Source organism: Ranitomeya variabilis, chromosome 2 (genome assembly GCF_051348905.1).
Source record: "Ranitomeya variabilis isolate aRanVar5 chromosome 2, aRanVar5.hap1, whole genome shotgun sequence".
Taxonomy (NCBI): Eukaryota; Metazoa; Chordata; class Amphibia; order Anura; family Dendrobatidae; genus Ranitomeya; species Ranitomeya variabilis.
This window is the reverse complement of record NC_135233.1, coordinates 168,247,116-168,274,060: the sequence shown is the minus strand read 5'-3', so window position 1 is coordinate 168,274,060 and position 26,945 is coordinate 168,247,116. Positions and strand designations below refer to the sequence as shown.

Sequence of the window (26,945 nt, the reverse complement as noted above, 5' to 3'; positions counted from 1 at the left end):
TGGATTGCAATATTTCACCATTTTCATAGGTGAAATATTGCAAATTGCTCTGATTGGCTGTTGCACTTTCAACAGCCAATCAGAGCGATCGTAGCCACGTGGGGGCAAAGCCACCCCCCCTGGGCTGAAGTACAACTCCCCCTCTCCCTGCAGATCGGGTGAAATAGGAGTTAACCCTTTCACCCGATCTGCAGGGACGCGATCATTCCATGACGCCACATAGGCATCATGGGTCGGATTGGCACCGACTTTCATGACGCCTACGTGGCATCAAAGGTTGGGAAGGGGTTAAAGAACAACCATAAGACGGATTTCATCAACCAAGGTATCATTTTACACTGTGTTCCAAATTATTATGCACAAAGAGTTTAGGAGTGATAAGGTTAGAATTTTTTTGTTTGTCATTTAAACTCATTGATGGTGATGTGTGTCAGGGCTCTTTATATCACTGAAAGCAATTGGAGATACCTGTGCAAATTAGTTTGGCAGGTGTGTCCAAATAAAGGCAAGACTACTTAAGAAGGCTGTTCCACATTATTAAGCAGCCTACATTTTTTGCCAAAATGGGAAAGAAAAAGGATGTGTCGGCTGCTGAGAAGCAACAAATTGTGGAGTATTTAGGTCAAGGCATGACTACAATCAACATTGCCAAGACACTTCATCGTTCTCATCGCACAATCAAGAAGTATGTAGCTGATTCCCAGCACACACGTGTGCGTGCTGATAAGGAAAAATTGAGGACTCTTTCCAACAGGCAATTGCGTAAGGTTAAAAGAGCAGCTGCAAAAATGCCTTGCCATAGCAGCAGACAAGTTTTTGAAGCTCCTGGTGCCTCCAACGTCCCCAGAACAACAAGATGCAGGGTCCTTCAGAGGTTTGCAGCTGTGCGTAAGCCATCCTGTTGACCACCTCTATCCACTGCACACAAGCAGAAACGGCTCCAGTGGGCCAAACGATACATGAAGACTGACTTCCAAACTGTTTTGTTCACTGATGAGTGCCGTGCAACGCTCGATGGTCCAGATGGATGGAGTGGAGGATGGCTGGTTGATGGACACGCCATGAAAACACGGCTAAGGCGCCAACAAGGAGGAGGTGGAGTAATGTTTTGGGCTGGAATCATGGGGAGAGAGATTGTCGGCCCCTTTATGATCTCTGAAAGGGTAAAGATGAACTCCATAATCTACATGGAGTTTCTAAAACAACACTTCCTGCTATGGTTCAAGAGGAAGAACCGTGCTTTCCGCAGCAAGATCATTTTCATGCATGATAATGCACCATCTCATGCTGCAAAAAACACACCTGCATCTCTGGCTGCTATGGGCATAAAAGAGGACAAACTTATGGTGTGGCCACCATCTTCCCCTGACCTCAAACCCATTGAGAACCTCTGGAGCATCATCAAAAGGAGTGTCTATGATGGCGAGAGGCAGTTCACATCTAAGCAACAGCTCTGGGAGGGTATTCTGTCCACATGCAAAACAATTGAAGCAGAAACCATCCAAAAACTGACAAATTCAATGGAAGGAGAGAGTTCAGAAGCTTCTTTCGAACAAGGGGTCCTATGTGCAAATGTAACATCACCTAGTATAAAGTTTTCACTTGAAAACTGTTTGATTTCATTTTTTAATAAGCTGATAATGCTTATAACTTCACAATTGGCCATTTTTTTGTTCAAAATAAAATAAAAAAGGTTAAAAACTCTGCTGTGCATAATAATTTGGAACATGCATTTTGAGTGTTTATTTTTTTTTAAAAGATTCTGTTTTCATAGGCAGTTTGTTCCAAAACATTGCAATTATACTAGAATAGAAGATGACTGGAAAATAACAATGACTGCAATTCAGATAGGTAATTTAGAGAAAATAGGAGGAAATATTATTTGCATAATAATTTGGAACACAGTGTATTTAGTATAACGGCGCCGACCTGACACTGTGTGTAGGTTAGTGTGCACAATCCTGCTGACAGGTTCCCTTTAATGAAACCTAAAATCCTAGGCTGCAAAATTGTTACCTGTAGGTTACATGTAGGTTCTTGACTGGTAACAAAAATGCAGCAACAACAGCAGTACATCAGTATGGTCATGAGCTGTACGGTATCTATAGTAAACAATTAACACAGTTTTCCAAACATAGAGACCTTTTATATTAAATTTGAAAAAAGGCCATGTACCTATACAAAATAAGGATGGGACCAGAAAATATAGGTTCAATCATGTCCCACAAGCAAGGACGTGCAACTGGCTGGTGTCCTCAGGTGGCGTGCGTACACATCTAATCAGGGCCGGACTGGGACTAAAATTCAGCCCTGGCATTTGAAGTTACACAGGCCCACTTGTCATATGGTGACTGTAAAATATCTTTGTACACTTGCAGGTTACAAGAAGTGAGGGAGTGTTACACGACTATATAACATATAATCACAGCTGTATCCAGCATTACAGCTCTGTCCTATTTATTGCTTTTAGTTGCAGTACCAAGAAAAGCCGCTACTTTACCTACATAACTGGATCTCGTAGATAATGAAAGGATGAGACTACCAAAGGCTATGGAACCTCATTCTGATGCTCCATAAACTTTGCCTACAGCCACTTTTGGTTCCGCTGCGCAGCACGAGACCCGGTGACTCTGAAGAGCGGTGACATCAGTATCTCAGTAACGTCACCACTCTTCAGATATTCCGGGTCTTGCGCTGAGCTCGGCGATTGTGAAGAGCGGTACTGTTACTACTGTCACTGCTCTTCAGAGTCGCTGGGTTCTCGCCAGGTCTGGGCTAGTAGTGGGGGTTTCTGATAGACACCTCTCCATTACTTACACCAAGGATTGATAGCAGCTGACATTACACAGCTGACATCAACCCTAAAAATCATTACACATACCAGAATTAAATGCTTTGGCGGCTGGGAAAAGCAGTAGAGTTAGCGCTATTCCCAGGTGCTGGGTGCTAACTACAACTGTTATCATCCTTGCCTCATCTCCCTGCGAAGTATTTCTGCTGTATTTACATGCGCTGATCTCAGGCCGCTAAACGAGTGTGATCGACAATACTGAAGTCGTTTACTTGTTTCCCGGTCTCTTTACACCAACTAAGAAAGAATGAAGGGAACAGAACAATCACAATTAGATCAATCTGTCCCCATACAGCATCATGTTATCAGCAGCACATCTACAGTTTACACCGGCGATATGCTGCTGAGAACAAGGATTTCTGTTCCCACATAAACAATCCAATCACTTGATGAATAGGCAGCATTTTGCTTGTTTAGTACACCCCATAGTCCTCCATATATTATAATGTGCACCTCAGTCCTCCATATAGTATAATACACTCCTCAGTCCTCCATATAGTATAATACACTCCTCAGTTCTCCATATATCCATATATTAAAATACACTGCTCAGTCCTCCATATAGTATAATACACACCTCATAGTCCTCCATATATTAAAATACACTGCTCAGTCCTCCATATAGTATAATACACTCTTCAGTCATCCATATAGTATAATGCACTGCCACAGTCCTCCAAATAGTATAATACACTCCTCATAGTGCTCCATACAGTATAATGCACCGCCATTGTCATCCATGTAGTGCAATTCACTTCCCATAGTATAATGCAAGAAGTAGTTGTTCATATAGTATAATGTATTCCCCATAGTCCTCGATACAGTATAATGCAGCCCACATATAGTATAATGATGCCACTCCAGAGTATAATGCAGTGACCCCACAGAATATATTGTAGCTTCTTGAATATAATGTAACCCCCCAGAGAATATAATGCAGCCCCCTCATATAGTATAATGCAGCCCCTTCATATATATGGTAGCCCCCTCATAGAGCATAATGTTGCCCCCCATAGAATATAATGTAGCTCCTCCATAGAATACAATGCAGCCCTGCTCATATAGTATAATGCAGCTCCCCATAGAATATAATGTAGCCCCCCTTGAGTATTATAAAGGAGAATTGAGAGTCAAAACTAGCCAATGTAAATTTACAATCAATTGAATTTTATTTCAAAGAATCAAATACATAAAAATACCATCAATTAATGAATAATAAATAACAACTAGCAACTACATCCTAAGTACATCAAAAAAGCTTTCCAGGACATGACGGGACACAAATAGATCGCAATAAATACTACTCCCCAGTCATATACATATCAATGAATGCTATTTCACATATGGGACCTGCTAGCAGTGGCAAGCGGTGGTTTAAACCCAGTAGTCTGCTATAAAGTGCATTATCCGAGGGAAATGACCACACATCATGAAACCGTCATTATAAATATAAAGAACAAACATAGTTAAATGGATTTACCCATGTGTGTGCAAGCGTCCCGCGTAGATCCTGGATCGCAAAACCCCAACGCGCGTTTCGCGTGCAAATCTCGTCGCTTCCTCAGGGGGCGTGGCTTAATGTGAACCTCACTGTGATTTAAATAAGACTTCCTTCCGATCATGTGATGGTGCGATTGTGAGCATGTGCGCATGCGTAATGCGCTGACAGCTGCACCGCACTGCGCTTCAAGCCTCAGTCCTCCACAGGTCCCTGCCACGTGAGCGGGCAGGCGCCACACCCACATCACGTGACCCGGAACACCGAAGGAAAGAGAAGGTGACGCGCAGCCGGTTACAAGTACCAGCGTACCCTGCATTAAAGTGACAGTGCCTAAAAAAGTGCGATTAGTGAAAACAATTTACCATATAACAATATGGTTATATAGTCAAATTAGGAGAATAATCTATATATTAAATTCCAACGTGACCTGGGCGATCAACAATCTGATACCGTGTACAGATGGAATAGGAGGAGGAATCGGTCGAGGGGATCCTTCCGTGCCAGATCTGCCTCATCCATATCAATATCATCTAGTGAAGAGCCAAATAAGACACAACCTAGGTTCTATGATTTAAGGAATTCCGGATTTAATAGAGAGAGAAATGCTGGGAAACGTAAAAACCTCCAGAACAATCCAACACATAATCAACCTAGCAAAAAGGACAAAAAGGGTCTGGAGGTAATTAACCTTTCCCACCATGTTCTTACTGATGATCAATTGGATGTCTTACAGAGGGGCCTTACCTTCTCCCCCACTAATAAATTTGATCTCTTCACAGCAATTAAGGACTTGCACCTCTTCTCAAGGAAATTAATTTTTAAAAAAATGTTTGAGAGAGGAGATCAGGAGTTGACCAATGATGATGTTGAGAGGGAGGCGTTGATGGCGCTGGAGGATCTCCTGGACGAACAGACATCTGAGACAGTGAGTACCTTCCCACGTGATTGTAAACCCAGGTCTACCACATTTCCCTCCTTGTCTTACTGCCCAGCAGTGGAAATTTTCACTAAGCTGGTAATACAGGAGTTTCAAAATATTCCTACTAAACGCAAATATGATAATTTAACATCAAAACAGAGACTGGCACTTGAACAACTTGGGAAATATGATGATATTGTAATTAAACCAGCAGACAAGGGGGGAAATGTGGTAATTTGGCCCAGTACACTTTATGAGAGAGAGGCGGCTAAACATCTCAAAGATAGGGACACGTATAGGAGGTTAGACCATAACCCTATGGATAACTTCCAATGCGAATTGGAGGGAATTTTGATTGAGGCACATGAGAGAGGTATCATTCCCAAACAAGTGCTGGATGGACTCCTCACTAAATCCCCTAGGGTTCCTACACTCTACTTTGTTCCGAAGATTCATAAAAATCCCATTGATCCACCGGGCCGTCCGATAGTCTCTGGCATTGGGGGGTTGAGTGACCCAATATGTAAATTTGTGGACTACTATTTGAAACCTATAGTGGAGTCTCTCCCCTCCTATGCCAGGGACACGTCTGACGTCCTGTGTCGGATCAATGGGATTCAACTGGAAGATAATATGTGTCTTGTAACTGCAGATGTACAATCTCTGTACACCTGCATTGGGCACGAAATGGGCCTCAAAGCGGTCCGCTTCTTCCTGGATGCTAGCAGCTGGGATGGCGCCATCTGTGATCTGGTCATGGAATTACTAACATTCATTCTGACAAAGAATTTTTTTGTGTTTAAGGATGTGTTTTACCTACAGCAGCGCGGCACTGCCATGGGCGCGGCCTGTGCGCCTTCCTTCGCCAATCTCTTCCTGGGGTATTGGGAGCGGGAGATTTTTGGTGGGGGGGGGGCCGCAGGCCGCGGACCATGTGCAGTGCTGGCTGCGCTATATAGATGACCTTTTCATCATATGGCAGGGACCTGAGGATGTTCTGCATGAGTTCATGAGACAACTTAATGACAACTCATATAACATTAAACTAACTTATCAGGTAAGCAAGACGGAGGTGGACTTTCTGGACATCAAAATCGAGGTTGATGGAGATCGATACCTGCAAACGGATGTCTTCAGAAAGTCCACGTCCGTCAATGCACTCCTGCATGCAGACTCTGGACATCCCTACAGTACAATAAAAGCCATCCCGGTTGGTCAGCATCTTAGGATGAGGCGGATCTGCTCGTCCACAACTAAGTTTGAGGCCCAAGCGATGGACCTTAAGGCCAGATTTCAAGCAAGAGGTTACAGTAACAGGAACATTAAAAAAGGCTATTTGAGAGCTAAATACTCCACACGGGAAGAACTATTATGCTCCAGTAACAAAACCAACAACAGGAGAAGTAAGGAGAGGTCCAAACAATATGATGTTGTAAGATTCATCTCTACTTACAATGGAGAATGGACCACAATGAGGAAATGCCTCCAAAAACATTGGGGCATTCTTCAGAGTGACCCAGTGCTCTCAAAATGCCTCAAAGACTATCCTTCTATGACGGCTAGGAAAAGCAAAAATTTAAAAGACCTATTAGTTTCAAGCCACTATGTTCCCAGGGTGAATAAGTACAACTTTGGATCAGGTGGACCACCTAGAGGATGCTTCCCCTGTGGTAGCTGTATCTCATGCCCAAACATCTCTCGAATGGCCACTTTTGATACTGCTGATGGGAGGAAAACTTTCACTATAAATCACCATATAACATGTAATACAACACAGGTGATCTATTATGCCATATGCAGTTGCCCAAAAATCTATATAGGATTGACATCCCGCCGTCTGGGCACACGAATACGCGAGCATGTGCGTGACATAGTGGCCGCGAGAGAGGAAAAGGATATGATGAAACTTAAAACTATACCACGCCACTATAAACAACACCATGGCTGTAATCCCAAGTCCTTTATGGCACGGGGGATCGACCACATACAATGTGGTATCAGGGGAGGTGATGTGAAGCGGATTCTAGCCCAGAGAGAATGCCGATGGATCAGTACATTGGGCACCATGACTCCCATTGGTCTTAATGAAACCCACGGATTCTCTTCTTTCCTATGAAATAAATATCTAGGTGGATCATAATATGCTTGTTCTCTTTACCTTACACCATTACTTTTAATGTGGTATCTTGTTTTAACTTATTTTTAATATATATTTTTAGTGCATTATACTTACATCCATGTCGGTGTGACGTTTTGACATTGGGAAGGAGTTGTCTACGGGATGGAGGAGGAGGAGTGACTCCCGACTGCCTTAATGAAAGAACATAACTAAATAAAAATGGACAAATACAACAATATGATACACATCAAGTATATGTTTATATGCTATAGCAGTTCGACACTCTATATATGTTTGTTGGGTGTGTAGTGTATGAGATATACTGCTAATGCATATTGATATGTTTACAATATACAATTCCCACTAGTTCCCAATGTCTGTCTGCTGTTCATTCTGTTAGTATATTTTAATTGTGTCATGTCTATGTACTATTTGTTATATTATGTGCCTGTTTTTTGTATATTTGTCTAGACCTGGGGGGTATATATTTACTTGAAGATTATTATATGTTGTTTTAGGTATTATCTATGAGGCATTATTTATGATATATTGTATTATTATGAATTATCATAATACACACTTAGCACGTTCAGTATTTGTTTGTCTAATTAATTATTAATTTCACTTTTATTAAGCTAAAACATTTAATTCACGCGGTAATAATATATAGATTATTCTCCTAATTTGACTATATAACCATATTGTTATATGGTAAATTGTTTTCACTAATCGCACTTTTTTAGGCACTGTCACTTTAATGCAGGGTACGCTGGTACTTGTAACCGGCTGCGCGTCACCTTCTCTTTCCTTCGGTGTTCCGGGTCACGTGATGTGGGTGTGGCGCCTGCCCGCTCACGTGGCAGGGACCTGTGGAGGACTGAGGCTTGAAGCGCAGTGCGGTGCAGCTGTCAGCGCATTACGCATGCGCACATGCTCACAATCGCACCATCACATGATCGGAAGGAAGTCTTATTTAAATCACAGTGAGGTTCACATTAAGCCACGCCCCCTGAGGAAGCGACGAGATTTGCACGCGAAACGCGCGTTGGGGTTTTGCGATCCAGGATCTACGCGGGACGCTTGCACACACATGGGTAAATCCATTTAACTATGTTTGTTCTTTATATTTATAATGACGGTTTCATGATGTGTGGTCATTTCCCTCGGATAATGCACTTTATAGCAGACTACTGGGTTTAAACCACCGCTTGCCACTGCTAGCAGGTCCCATATGTGAAATAGCATTCATTGATATGTATATGACTGGGGAGTAGTATTTATTGCGATCTATTTGTGTCCCGTCATGTCCTGGAAAGCTTTTTTGATGTACTTAGGATGTAGTTGCTAGTTGTTATTTATTATTCATTAATTGATGGTATTTTTATGTATTTGATTCTTTGAAATAAAATTCAATTGATTGTAAATTTACATTGGCTAGTTTTGACTCTCAATTCTCCTTTATACTACTATTTGTATGAAGAGTCGCCATTTGTGTGTTACCTATAACTGACGTCTTATTCTTTCCCCCCTTGAGTATGATGCAATCACCCCTCATAGAATATAATACAGCCCCCATAAAATATAATGTAGCCCCCAGAGAATGTAATACAGCCCCCCATAGAATGTAATACAGCCCCCCATAGAATATATGCTTACATAATTTACCTAATAAAGGTATGAAGTGGCGAGAAAAAAAGTAGGTAATTTTTTTTTCTTTATTGAAACAATATTTAAAACAACATGTATTATATAAGGACAGGAAGATAGAAAAATTGGTACCCCCATAGAATATAATACAGCCCCCCATAAAATATAATACAGCACCCCATAGAATGTAATACAGCCCACCTCCCCACAGAATATAATACAACCCTCTATGGAATATAATGTAGCCCCCATAGAATGTAATGCAGCCAGCCCCTATAGAATGTAATACAGCACAGCCCCCATAGAATGTAATACAGCAGAGCCCCCATAGAATGTAATACAGCACAGCCCCCATAGAATGTAATACAGCCAGCCCCCATACAATGTAATAAAGCCCCCCATAGAATGTAATACAGCACAGCCCCCATAGAATGTAATACAGCCCTTCCCCATAGAATGTAATACAGCACAGCCCCCATAGAATGTAATACAGCACAGCCCCCATAGACTGTAATGCAGCCAGCCCCCATAGAATGTAATGCAGCCAGCCCCATAGAATGTAATGCAGCCAGCCCCCATAGAATGTAATGCAGCCAGCCTCCCATAGAATGTAATGCAGCACAGCCCCCATAGAATGTAATGCAGCACAGCCCCATAGAATGTAATACAGCACAGCCCCTAATATAATACAGCCCCCCATAAAATATAATACAGCACCCCATAGAATTTAATACAGCTCACCTCCCCACAGAATATAATACAACCCCCTATGGAATATAATGTAGCCCCCATAGAATCTAATGCAGCCAGCCCCCATAGAATGTAATACAGCCCCCCCATAAAATGTAATGCAGCCAGCCCCAATAAGAAATGTAATAAAGCCCCCCCAATAGAATGTAATACAGCAATGTAATGCAGCCAGCCCCATAGAATGTAATGCAGCCAGCCCCCATAGAATGTAATAAATCCCCCCCATAGAATGTAATAAAGCCCCCCCCATAGAATGTAATACAGCCCCCCAATTGCCCCACAATCCAGTTATCACTCACTGATATATATATATAAAAAAAAAACCCACTCTCCTCAACTCTCCTCATGCCCCGCGCTGCTCCTGGCTCCAGTCTCAGCAGCTGCAGTCTGCCCGGCCACACAGCAGATGCGCGATGATATGACGTCATCGCGCACCTGCAGCGTCAGCGCGAGGCAGAGCGAGAATGATGGGAGAGGGAGCAACAGCAGATGCTCTCTCCTCCATCATTGTATTCAACTGTACCGGAGTCATAGATGCCGGTATAGTTGAATGCGGGGCGGGCGATCTCGGGGGGGGGGGGAGTCGGTGCTGGCGGGAGGAGTCGGCCCTGGCACCGTTGATCGCGGCAGCGGCCCACTCCTGGCACCGGCCCCTCTGGCATTTGCCAGAAGTGCCCGATGGCCAGTCCGGCCCTGCATCTAATATTAGACTGATTGGAGCAATGACGAGGCTCCAAACACATATTTAAAATAACAGCCACACTTTAGCAGGTGAACACTTGTCTTTAAGTTCAAGATTATGTAGTTTTATCATTAAAAGGATAATGAAATAAAAGGTAAAAAAAAGTTCACGTGCCTTTACCAAATAGAATGGGGCCAGAAAATGTACTGTAGGTAGAATCACTTACCAATAGTAATCACATGCAATTGGACATTGTATTCAGGTGGCGTATGTATGTGTCTAATATTAAACTGGTATTAAAGCAATGTGGGCTCTATAAATTCTTTTAAACAATGTGCACACTTTGATAGGTAAATACTTGTACTTAGGTTTCAGTATTAGGGAGCAATGAGACGGCTGTATAAATCAGACCAAAATCAGACCGAGATCAGACCAGACTGGCAGCTGCTCTACCAACCTGAGCGTGACTGCATAGTGAAGCTGTCATGACCGGGCTGGGAGAGCCAATCTCTGCATTGCAGTCTGATTTCGATCCGATTTGTTGGCCCTTTGGCAGTGTCCTTAGGGAGATTTCTCATTAAAAAAAAGTAGCCTCTCAAAACACAAGGATCTCACTTTCATTTCCAAACATAAACTTGCCTTGAATTTAGAATATATATTTAGTGGCAATCTGCAACAAGTAGTTTATTACTGCCCTTGCTGTCATTATCTATCCCTATGCTGAGTGCTTTGAGTTCCTATCCCTACACAGTGCAGGCATGAAATGGCATTCTGTGGCCAACCCTTATTTGTATACTGCCTGTGATAGCCCTTGATTGTCTGTGCTGCACCATGTGATAGAATTGCTGTAGGGCATCATGAGGATGCCTTGGCTGCCATGACAGACACCATTAGCCCGCTCAAGTGTGCAGCTTGTGTAAAATGACACCTAACTTTTTTTTTGCCAATCCTCACAATTCGAATCTCAGGTTGTCCAAATTTGCACACACACATAATAGGCATTCCTTGATTTCTACAGCTCACTGCTAAAATACTACATTTTGGACTTTTTTTGCCTCGTAACTAGGTATTCCTGTGATTATTGATGCAAAAGAAAGGATCTACCTAAATCATGGAACAATGTAACTGTAATGAAAAAAAGAACAAAAACTTAATTTAAATAAAAAAAGGAAATTAGCAATTTCAGGTTCTTTAAATTAGTACAAAATGCATTTACCTCCAGTAATTCAAATGTTCCTTTCCTTTAGGACTTTTTAACAGACTTTGTCATTTGCCAGACACTACACAATTCGATATCGTGAAAAGGGAGAGTCTGCACGTTGGGATTACAAGGAAATAAACACAAGACGCGCCTTGATTGACAAACTAAATCCTGATGCCATGTACGAATTTTCTGTTCGTATTTCACAAGGAGAACAAGAAAGTCAATGGAGCTCATCAGTATTTCAAAGGACTCCCGCATCTGGTATATGTTTTTTATGTTATAGATATTAATGCAAATGCACGTTGTATTTGGCTAATATCATGTTATTCATGAAAATTGTATGGTGACAACTTTTTAACTTGATGCCGATAATTGCAATTTACAAAGTATAATACAAGAAAACTTGTGCAGACAAAAAATGGAAGAATCATCCATTGCAATAAATAAAAATTCTGTAGTAGAATATGCTGAAAATGTTCCTATACCATTTTACACAACCAGTAAAGTGAATAAGATTTCTGAAATCTCATGCATGCGTTTTTGATGCTGTGTATTTTTGCTGTTTCAAAAACATAATGTCTTACATTTCCAGCACAGGGATGTGATTTTTAAAAATATCATGCCCGCTGTGCTTTTTATTTAAATAAACGGAAATTTGGCAAACATTCAGAAAATTTTGCAATTTTCAAGCTTTTAATTTTTATGCCATTAAACCAGAGAGTTTTGTCACACAAAATAGTTAGTAAATTACATATACTACATGTATACTTTACATCAGCATATTTTTTTTTTTATATATTTTTTTTGTTAGGAAGTTAGAAGGGTTTAAAGTTTATCAGCAATTTCTCATTTTTAAACAAAATTTACAAAACCATTTTTTCAAGGACCACATTACAATTGAAGTAACTTTGATGGGCATATGTGACAGTAAATACCCAAAAGTGACACCATTTTAAAAACTTCACCTCACAAACTGCTTGAAGCCACATTGAAGCCATAATTGACTGGAATCGATAGCGAACCCCATATCACGTTTGGAGAGCCCCTGATGTGCTTAACAGTGGAGAACTCCCACAAGGGACCCCATTTTGTACACTAGCACCATCAAGGAATTTATCTGTATTTGTAGTGAGCACTTTGAACCCCCAGGGTGCTTTACAAAATTTTATAATGTTGAGCCGTGAAAATAACAAAATCTAATTTTTCCCACAAAAATCCTGTTTTAGCCCACAATTTTTTATTTTAACAAGAGTAACAGGAGAAATTGGACCTAAACTTTGCGGTGCAATTTCTTCTGAGTATGTCGATACCCCATATGTGGTAGAAAACTACTGTTTGGGTACTCAGAAGGTGGTAAGGAGCACCATTTGACTTTTGGAATGCAAAATTGGCTGGAATAGATAGCAAACGCCATGTCACATTTGCAGAGCCCCTGATGTGCCTAAACCGTGAAAAACACCCACAAGTGACCCCCATTTTGGAAAGTACACCCCTCAAGGAATTAATATTGATGTATAGTGAACACTTTCAACCCACAGGTGCTTCACAGAATTTCACAACGTTGACCCATGAAAATAAAAAAATCTAATTTAGCTAAAAAATGTTGTTTTATCCCTAAATATTTTATTTTCACAAGGGTATCAGGAGTAAATGGATCCAAAACTGTATTGTGCAGTTTCTCGTGAGTACGTCAATACCCCATATGTTGTAGAAAACTACTGCCTGGGCAAACGTCGGAATGGAAGGGATGTCATTTTGGCTGGATTAGTTTGTGGACCCCGTGACACATTTGAAGAGCCCCTGACATGCCAAAGCAGCAGAACCCCCCACAATCCACATCTAGTGGATTAGTGAGTATTTTTAACCCTCAGACAATTCAACATTTTATAACATTAAGCTGTGTAAATGAAATATTATAATTTTTTCCAGTAAAATGTTGCTTTGGCCTCAGGTTTGTAATTTTCAAAAGGAGAAAACAAGCAATATAATTTGTTGCACAATTTGTCTTGAGTATGCCAATACCTCACAAGTGGTCAAAAATGACTTTTGAGGTACAGTGAAAAGCTCAGATTGGAAGGTGGCACAAATATCAGTTTTGTAGATTACCATTTAAGGATAGTAACTCGAGTAGTTGAGTCCAAGAAAGTGGAGGCGTTCTGCTACAGGAAACACGCATGAAGGAGACCCAACCAGGAGTGTTCACATTTCCAAAATTTATTGGCAGACACTACCAAAGTGGCATCAATTTCACCACAGTAGAAATAGTATAATAGGGACCAATATGTCTTCCACTACACCTAAATCCAACAAATGGACAACCAACCAGGAGTATTCACATTTCCAAAAATCATTGTCAGGCACCACCAAAGTGGCATCAATTTCACCACAGTAGAAGTAGTATAATAGGGACCTATAGGTCTTCCAGTACACCCAATCCAGCAAATAGACACCTCACCAGGAATGTTCACATTTAAACACATGAGGGCCTTACACCACATAAGTGGCATCAGGTTCCCAAGAGCAGAAATAGTATAATGCTATGTGCACACGTTGCGGATTTTGATGCATTTCCGCTGTGTTTTTGGCCGTACAGATTCGCAATAAAAACCGCAGTGTAGTGCACAGCCAATGTTAGTCTATGGGAAATTGACATTTGTTGTGCACATGCAGTGCAAAAAAATGCACGGAATTGACTTCCATTGTGTCAGGCACATCCGCAGCAAACCCGCGGCACAGATGTAAAAAAGATCTGCGGTTTTGCTGTGGATGAAATGCAGCAGTCGGGAGGAGGGAGAGTGTGGGCAGAGTGTTGGCAGAGCTACAGTATGTACGTGTATGTGTGTGTGCCGGTGTCTGCGTGACTCTGTGTCTGTGTGCGGGTGTGTGGGTCTGTGTGTGTGTGGGTCTGTGTGTGTGCAATTCCCTGTGTGTGTGCGTGTCTGTGTAGGCAGCCATAATCTGATGGGATTACTGCTCCCATCCGGCAATGAATGCTCACAATGACAGCATTGCCGATGATGGAAAAGTAGTCCCATTAGATGATGACTGTGGTCAGTATTTAAAAAAAACATACAAAACATACAACATACAGTACATACACAAAACATACAACACATAACATAGCGTACATACTCACCAATCACCTAGTCCCAGAAGCCCTTGATTCTCCTGTAATAAAAATAATATAATAAACCAACCTATACTTATCTTTCTGCCATAGTCCAGTTAATAACGAGTGTCTCACGACTATCTCTGGTGTAGAACACAGACATCGGGCGATGTAAGCGCTCTACAGGGGCCCTGCGATGAACTGACAGCTGTGGTAATCCTCCGCGATGTATATCCCTCCACTGCTGCCAGGAAAAAGGTCACTTAAGTTCATTCTCTCGCCGGCAATGCTGTGTGAGAAAATTCCCATGCAGCATTGCCGTAAAGCGAGAGAAAGAACTAAGGTAACCTCTTCAGTTATGCACTGCAGGAGCTATTGTCTCCTGTCAGTGCATCGTGGGAGGCCCTGTAGAGCAGTGACATCCCCTGATGTCACTGTTCTATAGGGGAGATCGTTGTGGGATACCCGTTATTAATTGGACTGCATCGGACAGGGAATATACCGTTGGTTTATTATTTTTTATTTTTTGCGGGTGATCAATGGCTTCGGGGAATAAGGCGTGGTTGTAGGTATGGTGAAATTAAGAATATTAAAATACTTTTTTCTGGCTGTGTCTTTTTTATCTCTTTCACTATTATAGGATTAGTAATGGATAGGTGTGAGGACTCTGAACATTTTTTATTACCTTTTTGTGCATTACTGCCCTTTTCCAAGATGGCGTCTTTGGTCTCATGTGCACTGTGTCTTCCTGCTATAAAACTCCACCCCAGTCTTCAGTCTGTGCTAGAGTATTCTGCCTTGCATCCAGCTCCTGACCTGTGATTACTCCCTGGCTATATACCTGCTCCTGTGAACCTGTGTGGTGATCCTGCTACTCTGCTCTGAGTTCCTGCTGCATACACCAGTTCCAGTAATCCTCCTTCATCTGCTGCTCGTATTTGCTTCCATATGCATTTGCTGGACATGTAAGCTGTTTCTGCTCTGCAAGAATCTGAGACTATTACCTAGACCTCCCTGGTTGAGCTAAGATATTATTTGAACTGCCTTATAAGCAAATCTCTCTGTGTTTTGGACTTAGCAAGGACTTATTCGTGTCAAGTATCCTCAAGAATAATTGTGCTTCATAGACTTTCTGCGTGATTGCATTTTCCTCTGAAGTTTCCTATAGACTGCTGAGCTGCATTTGATATTTGCACCAAGTGTTGTGGATTTGAGTTTCTCTCTGCACCTGTTTGAATCACCGTGTGATAATATAGACTTTACCAGTTATAAAACTGTGTCCTGCAGTTGTCTTGTTCCACGAAAAGAGTCTCCTGAGTTATCCCCTATAATTATTACAAGATACTCTAGCCTAAAAAAAAGGAGACTGCTGGAACAATGACTGCAAAAAGCAGACTAGAGCAGGTGTTTTCCATAACTAGATCACTGCAGAAAGATGTGGAAGGTCTGCAAAAGAAGTTTGGCAGCTTTGAACTCAATCAACAAGTGTTTGGACAGACTTTGCAGGACTTAAGCACCCGCATGGCAGCCCAGGAAAACAAACTTGCTGGCCCAGTATGGATGAGCTTTTCAGGACATAAGCACGCAAATAGCTGCACAAGCGACTTTTCCCTCTGGAAAGCCCACCTAAGCTGCCCTCATTCAGATTTAATTGTGATCACGACAAATTTCGTGGCTTTGTGAATCAATGTATGCTATATTTTGATGTGCATGCTGACCATTTTCCTAATGATAGATCCAAAGTATTGTGTGTAATAATTCTGTTGACCGCACGAGCGCTCGCCTGGGCGAATCCGATGATTGAGTCTCGTGACCCACGGTTAAATAACTTGGATGATTTCTTGGCCGCTATGGCATTAATGTTTGATGATCCTAATCGCCGTGGAACCGCTGAATCTGCTTTATTGTTTTTACGCCAGGCAAAACGTTCTGTTATTGAGTATGCTACTGAATTCAGGAGATTAGCGGTAGATACCAATTGGGACAGTTATGCACAATTGCCTATTTTTAAAAGGGGTCTGTCTAGTATTGTAAAAGATGAACTAGCTCGCTCTGAGTCACCACAAGAGCTAGAGACATTTATACAGCATTGTGTGCGCATTGACATTCGCCTTACTGAGCGTAGGCAGGAGAAGTTTGCTGCATATAACCGTATTTCTAACTTTTCCCTTCCTTCCAAAGAGCCTGCAGGTAAAACCTCTCGGGAGGTGGAGGAGGTGCCCATGCAAATTGATTCCGTTCAGAGGCGCGAGATCAATAAGCGCCGGGAGCATCGCCTTCATGAAAGTCTATGTTTCTACTGCGGCCAGTCTGACCACTTCTTGATCAATTGTCCTGTGTCCTAGATGGCCTAACAAGGTGCTAGCAGCAGTAGGGGAGTATGACAACTGTGATGATGAATCTGACATCTCTGAATGTAGCCTGCCTTTAAACGCTGTATTCCATTCACTTTCTATGACTTCACCCCTCAAGGAGCTTAAGGAAAAGAACTCTCACTGTTCTCTCCCTATTAAGATCCTGTGTTCAGGACAGTGGATTTGCAGTGCAGCTATGATTGAGTCTAGTGCAGGTGGCAATTTCATGGATATCGCATTTGCCAAGGAACATGGTATTGAAATTCAGCAAAGAGCCTCTCCAATTACCATGGAAACAGTGGATGGGTCACCTTTAATCTCTGGGCCTGTGGATCAGGAGACCGTACCCCTTGAAATTTTGTTGGAGCCTAATCATCAGGAGCAGCTTTCTTTCTTGCTAATTTCTTCTCCTCATTTTCCTGTGATTTAAGGCATTCCTTGGTTGCGTTCTCAGAAGCCAATTATCAACTTGGAGACCAAGGAGATTATCTTTCCAACAAGGAGCAACTCAGCGTTAACAGAAGCTGTCCCTGAGTCCACGGCTACGGAACCACATGTACAGGTATTTTCTTTACCTCCAGCATATAAAGAGTTCTCTGACATCTGTGACAAGAAGAATGCAGATCAGCTTCCTCCACACAGGCATTAAGACTGTCCCATTGAGTTGCTTCCTGGGGCAGCTATTCCTTTTGGTAACATATACCCTTTGGCGGCACCTGAGTTTCAAGCCTTAAAGGAGTATATTGATGAAAATCTGGCCAAAGGCTTCATATGTCCTTCTTCCCCACCAGCAGGGGCACCTATCTTTTTTGCAAAGAAGAAGGATGGGACCCTGAGACCCTGTGTTGACTATCGGGAACTCAATAAAGTATCCGTACGAAACCGTTACCCTTTGCCTCTGATTCCCAAATTACTGGAAAGAGTCCACCATGCTAAGGTGTTCTCTAAACTGGATCTTCGTGGGGCTTATAATTTGGTGCGTATTCGTCCAGGGGATGAGTGGAAGACAGCATTCAGATGCCGGTATGGACACTTTGAATCTCTTGTGCTGCCCTTCGGGCTTTGTAACGCCCCTGCAACATTTCAACACCTTGCTAATGACATTTTTAGAGATTTGTTGGACCAGTTTGTAGTGATCTATTTGGACGATATAATAATCTTTTCTGACTCTCTACAGGAACATGAAGAACATGTCAAAACTGTTTTAAGACATCTGAAAGAGAACCATCTGTATATTAAGCCGGAGAAATGTGAGTTCCATCGTTCTGAGATACAGTTCTTAGGTTATATCATCTCTCCCCAGGGGCTGAACATGGAATCTGGTAAGATTCAGGCTATCCTTGACTGGCCGGTACCCAAGAACGTTAAGGAGGTCCAACGTTTTATTGGTTTTTGCAAATTTCTACAGATGCTTCATTTTAAATTTTTCTGATATTGTCCGTCCCATTACTTCCTTGACAAAGTAGGAAAAGCCCTTTAAGTGGTCATCACAGGCTCAAGAAGCTTTTGATCAGCTTAAGATCTGTTTTACATCAGCACCGCTGTTGATACACCCAGATCCAACACTTTCTTTCATTGTGGAGGTGGATGCTTCTGATAATGCTTTTGGGGCTATTCTCTCCCAAAGAACTGGAGAGAAGGGTCTGCTACATCCTGGTGCTTTCTTTTCCCATAGACTAACCTCAGCAGAGAAGAATTATGACGTGGGAGACAAGGAATTGCTGGCTATTATTGCGGCTTTCAAAGAATGGAGGCATCATCTGCAAGGAGCTGCACAACAGATCATAGTGCTAACTGACCATCGCAATTTAGAGTTCCTTAGATCCGCTAGATGTCTTTCTCCTCGTCAAGCTCATTGGAACTTATTTTTAAATCAATTTAACTTTGTTATCTCGTACCGTCCAGGTTCTCGTAATGGGAAGGCTGATGCTTTATCCTGAATCCATGCTGCGGATTCCGTACCTGGAACCCCGTCCAAGACCATTTTATCTGATGCCAATTTCATCAGAGTTATCCACGATCACGACTTGTGAAAGGAGTGCAGGGAGGCCTATGACGGTGATGTATTTCTGGCCAACCCACCTGTGGATATTAATCTTGTCTTTAAGGGTGGCATCTGGTTCAGAGATTGATGTATCTACGTCCCTGAGGTCGTCCGTCTGCAGATCCTCAAGTTGGTACATGACTCCAAGTTTGCTGGTCACAGGGGGGTACAGAAGACACAAGAGTTCCTGAGCCGATTCTTCTGGTTGCCAACTTGCCTGAAGGATACCAAGGACTATGTCCCCTCTGTGCTCGTTACAAGACTCCTCATGTGGCACCTATGGGTCTTCTACAACCATTACCTGTTCCGTCCCGCCCTTGGGGGTCTATATCAATGGTCTTTATTGTGGAGCTGCCTACATCGGGGGGCATGAATACAATGGTAGTTGATCGCCTGACTAAAGCTGCTCATTTTGTTCTGTGCACTGGCCTCCCCTCAGCTAAAGATACAGTGAAGTTGGTTATACAGAATGTCTTTCGGTTGCATGGGGTTCCGGATGAGATCATCTCTGACCGTGGAGTGCAGTTCACTTCAAGATTCTGGAAGGGGTTATGCTCTGCACTCAATATTAATGTCTGTCTCTCTTCCGCTTACCATCCCCAGACAAATGGTCAGACTGAGCGTACCAACCAGACGCTGGAACAATATCTAAGACGCTACGTCAGCCATCTCCAGGATGATTGGTTGGACTTGCTGCCGTTAGCCGAATTTTCAAATAACAATTCTCAGAGCGCCTCCACTAAATTTACACCTTTCTTTGCCAATCTGGGTTATCATCCGTGTATCTTAACTAGGTCTCCAAATAGTTCTCCGGTTCCGGCAGTGGAGGAAAGGCTGACTGCGATGAGGCAAAATCTGGAGGTCCTGAAGGAATACCTGACTACAGCTCAAGAACGTTATAAGAGATCGGCTGATAGATTCCGTAAACCTGCACCCATGTTCAAGGTAGGAGATTCCGTGTGGTTAGCAACTAAAAATCTGAAGTTAAACGTTCCTTCACAAAAACTTGGGCAGAAATTCATTGGCCCTTTCAAGATCAACGGAATTGTGAGCTCTGTGGCCTGCCAGCTGAAGCTGCCTAGGACTATGAAGGTACACCCAGTTTTTTATGTATCTTTACTAAAGCCTGTATCTCCTAATACCTTCCAGGGACGTGTTATGCCAAATCTGCAGCCTATGGTGATTGATGGGCAAGAACAATTTTTGTGGTGAAGGAAATTGTTGACTCCAGGATTCGCAGGAATCGGCTCCAATATCTGATAAGATGGCAGGGATATCCCCCTGAGGAAGACTCTTGGGAACCTGTGGAAAACATCAATGCCCAACAAAATATTTCTCGTTTTCATCAGAGATTCCCTGAGAAACCAAGTCCAGGATCGTCCTGAGGCCGCTTCTAAGGAGGGAGTAATGTCAGGACACTGAACATTTTTTATTACCTTTTTGTGCATTACTGCCCTTTTCCAAGATGGCGTCTTTGGTCTCATGTGCACTGTTTCTTCTTGTTATAAAACTCCACCCCAGCCTTCAGTCTGTGCTAGAGTATTCTGCCTTGCATCCAGCTCCTGACCTGTGATTACTCCCTGGCTATATACCTGCTCCTGTGAACCTGTGTGGTGATCCTGCTACTCTCCTCTGAGTTTCTGCTGCATACACCAGTTCCAGTAATCCTCCTTCATCTGCTGCTCGTGTTTGCTTCCATCTGCATTTGCTGGACATGTAAGCTGTTTCTGCTCAGCAAGAACCTGAGACTATTACCCAGACCTCCCTGGTTGAGCTAAGATATTATTTGACCTGCCTTATAAGCATATCTATCTGTGTTTTGGACTAAGCAAGGACTTATTCGTGTCAAGTATCCTCAAGAATAATTGTGCTTCATAGACTTTCTGCGTGATTGTATTTTCCTCTGAAGTTTCCTATAGACTGCTGAGCTTCATTTGATATTTGCACCAAGTGTTGTGGACCTGAGTTTCTCTCTGCGCCTGTTTGAATCACCATGTGATTATATAGACTTTACCACCTATAAAACTGTGTCCTGTAGTTGTCTTGTTCCACGCAAAGAGTCTTCTGAGTTATCCCCTATAATTATTACAATAGGTGTCTTATTGACGTCTCTCCATTACTAACCAGGCTTGATGTCACCTTACAATACAAAGGTGACATTAACCCCTTATCACCCCATATGCCACTGCTACAGGACAGTAAGAAGAGAGAGGCTATTTCTGGGAAGCTGGGAGCTGGTATTTGTAGCCATGGGGGGCAATACCTATGGCCCCTCTCTAGGCTATGAATATCAGCGAGCAGCTGTATGCATAGCCTTTCTGGAAATAAATTATAAGGGGACCCCACGTCATTTATTTTTTTGGGTCCCCCTATTTTAACAGCCAGTAAAGGCTAAATATACAGCTGCAGGCTGATATTTATAGCCTGGGAAGCTTTATGGGTGTTAATCCCTTCCCAGGCTATAAACATTGGCCCCCAGTCGCTGGCTTTCCCACTCTGGACTTGAAAATTGCACGGGAGCCCACACAATTTTTTTTCATTTTGTAAATTAAACAGATATCATGTTTAAGGCCGGGGTCACACTTGCAAGAAACTCGCATGAGTCTCGCACCTCAATACCTAACACTGCCGCTAGAACTTGGGACTGGAGCATCTGGCTGCATGTATTTCTATGCAGCTGAATGCTCCGGTCCCGAGTGCTGGCGGCAGTGATAGGTATTGAGGTGCGAGACTCGTGCGAGTTTCTCGCAAGTGTGACCCCAGCCAATGCAGATTTTGTGTGTGTGTCTTTTTTTAACTCTTTATGTACCATTTTATTATGTTTATTACTGAACAGCAAGCTTGGTATTATCTAAGTTGAAATACAGCTTGGTGTATCGTGTTAGTCACAGAAAAAATAACTGTTTAAGTGTGGATGAGGGCTGTATGACAAAAAGCTATGCTGCAAACAATTTGAAAGTCAGGTCACCTACTGTATGACAGTAGGAACAAAATAATTTTTCATGGCCTCTGGATCAGGCCTCTAAAACATACTAGATGCGACAAGCTATTTTAAAGTCGGGTCGCTTACAGTATGACGTTAATAACAGAAGCATTTTTTGTGGCCTCTGGATCAGGCCTCTATAAGGCTGGTTTCACATTTGCATCTGTGCGCGTAGCGTTTGATCCGCATAGATCCGCATACATCATGCGTACATATAGTTAACATATAGTTAACTTGCGTACGCATGCGTAGTTTTGCAGTGTGCGACTAGGTGCGACGAACGCAACATGTTGCATTTTTGGAGGCGTCTAAAAATCCTTCAAATATGCACAGGCATGCGCATGTGGATAAGTGCGTTAAAAAACAGCATTACTGTCTATGGGAACGCATGCGTACGCAAAGACATGCCTACGCATGCGTTCGATGCGCTTGCGTATTTTGGACTGCGCATGTCCAGGAACAGTTTTGAGACATGCCCATTGAAACACACCCTCCTGGAAATATCGAACGCATGCGCAAAAACAATGCAAACGCAGGCAAAAAGCGCATACAAATGCATGAACACCCAGTGTTTTTTTGGCATCATGGGTAAGATTAGGCGGATAAAAAACGCTGCATAAACATGCGATTGCATACATTTGGGCATGCGTTTGCGTATGCAGACGATACGATGCGAACACATACGCAAATGTGAGCCTTGCCTCACACACTAGATACTACAAACTAATTTAATAGTCAGGTGCCCTACTATATGACACTAGGTACAGAAAAATGTTTTTGTGGCCTCTGGATCAGGCCTCTACAGCTTAATTTCAACCCAACCAAATGACAAAGTGTGATACAGCGGGTTGTCTAACTTTTTGCAACTGAAAAATTATAATTTTTTAAAATGTGTCTTAGGTCTGCATACAGGTTCATATCACCGCCAGAAAATGTCAACGTGGGATACAGCAGGCTGTTTCACATTGAGCAACAGAAAAATGTATAATTTTTTTTGATGTGTCTTAAGTCTGCAGACAGTTTTATATCACCACAGCACTAAATGACAAGGAGGGATACAGCAGGCTGTTTCACATTTAGCTAGTGAAAAAATATTAATTACAGTAGAATGCTATACTTATGCATGGAGTACAATAGTAGCAATGCACTTGTAGGACATGTGTCCTGCTGGCTTTGTCTGTGGACCTCAGTAATGTAAAAGAAAATGTTGGAAGGTAAATTTAGCAGCCACACTGGACACTAGCTAGCTACGCTATCTGACTGATATACAACCACTTAGCTAACTAGCTAAAATGTGGGATACGGCAGGCTTTTTCACATTTAGGCTGGTTTCACACGTCCTGATATTTCCGGTACCTTAAAAACTGGTACCGAAGATATCAGTATCCATGTGTCCATCTGTGTACTATGTGCGGCACATGTTTGGCAACCATGTGTCGCCCGTGTGCCGCATCAGTACCACATGAACGGCCACCGGGGAAGCAGCACTACAGTAATCACTGTTCCCCTGCCTGTGGTGCTGAAGCCGGCTGTCATCCCTTCTCCCCTGCTTTCCCGTCAGCAGCGCGAGCAGGGGAGAATGAATGAAAGAAAAACCTGACGTTTCACAGGCTCAGTAACTAGTGGTGATGTCACTGAGTCTGTGCTTGCTGCTTCTCATTCATTCCCCAGTAGTTTACAGCCGGGGAGGTCGCATTAGCACCGCTCCCGGTAGTAAACTGTACATTCCCCAGATATGGATTATGGCGTGGGACTGACTACACACCGGACAGGTATGGTTATATTGTTGGTTTATTATTTTGACTTTTTTTTTACAGGAGATCGAGGGCTTCGCTTGGATTGGCAGACTAATAAAGATGGCAAAACTGTGTTTATTGTTTTATTTCATTAAAATAATTTATTCTTACTGTGTGGTGTTTTATTAACCCTTTTGACAACTATAGGATTAGTAATGAGAGGTGTCTTATTGACACCTCTCCATTACTAAGCCAGCTTAATGTCACCTTACAATAGAAAGGTGACATTAACCCCTCAGTACCCCACTTGCCACCGATACAGGGCAAGTGGGAAGAACCGAGCAAAGCTCCAGAATTGGTGCATCTAATAGTGTGCGCTGTTCTCCATGTGCACGTGTTTGGCACGTTTTGCAGGCCGTGTGTCCGGGGAAAAACAGACATGTCTGTGTGTTTTGCACATGGACACATGGTCGGTGAAAACACGCTGACATGTGCATAGACCAATTCATTTGAAAGGGTCTACGTGTGTCAGTGTTTCCAGTATGTGAGAAAACTGTCACTACACGTACCGGAGACACTGATGTGTAAAACAGGCCTTAGCTAGTGAAAAAATATTATTTAGAATGCTATACTCATGCATGGAGCACAATAGAAGCAGTGCACAACGTGTGCCCTGCTGGCTTTCTTTGTGGACCTCAATAATGTCCAAAAAATAAAAAGTGATGGAAGGTAAATTTAACAGTCACACTGGACAGTAGCCAGCTACAGTATCTGACTGATATACAACTGCCTAACGAACTAGCTAAAATCTTGCGGTTAACAGTGCCATCGTCAGGAGCAGCCTTTCTGTGCTGTTACAGTGTCAAAATGGCACTAAAACAAGATGTCCGCTATTTATGTGAAGCAGGACATGCGATTTCAGTAGCCAATGAGATAAGCTGTTGTGTCAGGACATTGTGGGTGTTTCCTGTGCTCTGATTGGATAGCTGCAATGTGCACACATAAAGTTAGGGAAAAAATGACTTTTTACAAGAACGCCGTGTCTCTGAGCTCTGCAAACCCAGTCATCTCAAACACGTGTCAAACGCTCATGATACACTACCATTATCGTTGATAAAGTGCTGAAAATATTTTTGTGGCAACACAAATATTTCACTGCACTTTTACCGAATGTTACCAATTTTTCCAGATTTTATAAAATTTTGCTCGTGTTTCCGATCATGAATCCAATTTGCAATATTCGTGTATGTATGTGCAATATTTCAGTTCTTCAATTCAGAAAGTGAACTTATATATTATATAGAGCCATTACAGAGTGATCTATTTCAAGCCTTTATTTCTGTTAATGTTGATGATTATGGCTTACAGCCAATGAAAACCCCAAAGTCATTATCTCAGTAAATTTGAATACTTTATAACACCAGCTTGAAAAATGATTTCAAAATCTGAAATCTTGGCCTACAGAAATGTATGTTCAGAAAATGCATGCAATACTTGGTTGGGGCTCCTTTTGCATCAATTACTGCATCAGTGTGGCGTGGCATGGAGGCAATCAGCCTGTGGCAATGCTGAGGTTTTATGGAAGCCCAGGTTGCCTTGATAGCAGCCTTCAGCTCTTCTGCATTGTTGGGTCTTGTGTCTCTCATCTTTCTCTTGACAATACGAAATAGATTCTCTATGGGGTTAAGGCCAGGCAAGTTTGCTGGCCAATCAAGAACAGTGATACTGTTGTTTTAAAACCTTATATTGGTACTTTTGGCAGTGTGGACAGGTGCCAAGTCCTGCTGGAGAATGAAATTTCCATCTCCAAAAAGCTTGTTGGCAGGGGGAAGCATGAAGTGCTCTAAAATTTTCTGGTAGATGACTGCGCTGACTTTGGCCTTGATAAAACACAGTGGACCTACACCAGCAGAAGACATGGCTCCCCAAACCATCACTGAGTGTGGAAACTTCACACTAGACCTCAAGCAGCTTGGGTTGTGTGCCTCTCCACTCTTCCTCCAGACTCTGGAACCTTGATTTCCAAATGAGATGCAAAATTTACTTCCAAAAATAACACCTTGGATAACTGAGCAACAGTCCAGTTCCTTTTCTACTTGGCGTTGTCTATTGGTCATGAGTGGCTTTACACAAGGATGTAACACTTGTAGCCTTTGTCCTGGATACATCTGTGTGTGGTGCCTCTTGAAGCAATGACTCCAGCAGCAGTCCACTCCTTGTGAATGTCCACCAAATTTTTAAATGGCCTTTTCTTAACAATCCTTTCAAGGCTGCGGTTATCCCAGTGCTTGTACACTTTTTCCTTCCATTCAACTTTCCATTAGTATTCTCTGATACAGCGCTCTGTGAACAGACAGCTTCTTTAGCAATGTGGCTACGTCATCGCAGGTCCTTCGCTCAATGCATCCTTAGGAACGGAGGCCACCGCTTGCACCGCTGGGGGCCATCAAGGAGTAAATATATACATATTTTTTATTTTAATTCTTTTTTTTTACATGAATATGGATCCCAGGGCCTGAAGGAGAGTCTCTTCTCTTCCAGACCCAGGGAACCATCCAGGATCGCTCCCTGCACATGCCGTACCCGGCGTATAAGACGACCCCCGACTTTTGAGACGATTTTCAAGGGTTAAAAAGTCATCTTATACGCCGGAAAATACGGTACGTTGGTTTTTTTCCTGACTGAATTGTAAAACTGCAGCATTTCACTTCTTTCAGCGTTTTTGCAGTATTTTTTTACCCATAGAAAGTAAGTGCGAAAAAGCAGAAAAAAACCTTGCCATCGGGTTTTGCTGTGTTTTTAGTAAAAAAAAGCAGGTACAGCAGGATGTCAAACCCATTTAAACCAAAATATCTTGGTCTCCTTACCTGAGCATGGCTATTACTATTAGTACAGTTTTATTAAATTAGTGATATGTGTTAAAGTAAAGAATGCCTGACCAACTCAAGGGCTGACCAATTTATGAAAGTAAACAGTGCCAGACCTGCAAAATGCTATGCTAATGACTTACATAAACTATTCCTGACTATTCCTGACCAATGTTTTT

General features: G+C 42.4%; 1 protein-coding gene across 1 annotated transcript in view; it reads left to right on the top strand.

Annotated features, from left to right (window-relative positions):
* The window catches only part of FNDC1 (fibronectin type III domain containing 1), a 344,034-nt gene that overhangs the window by 141,576 nt on the left and 175,513 nt on the right, over positions 1-26,945 (top strand). The window contains exon 5 of the mRNA XM_077283151.1: positions 11,747-11,934. Coding sequence (XP_077139266.1) covers positions 11,747-11,934 — 188 coding nt within the window. The remainder of the gene's footprint in view (positions 1-11,746; positions 11,935-26,945) is intronic.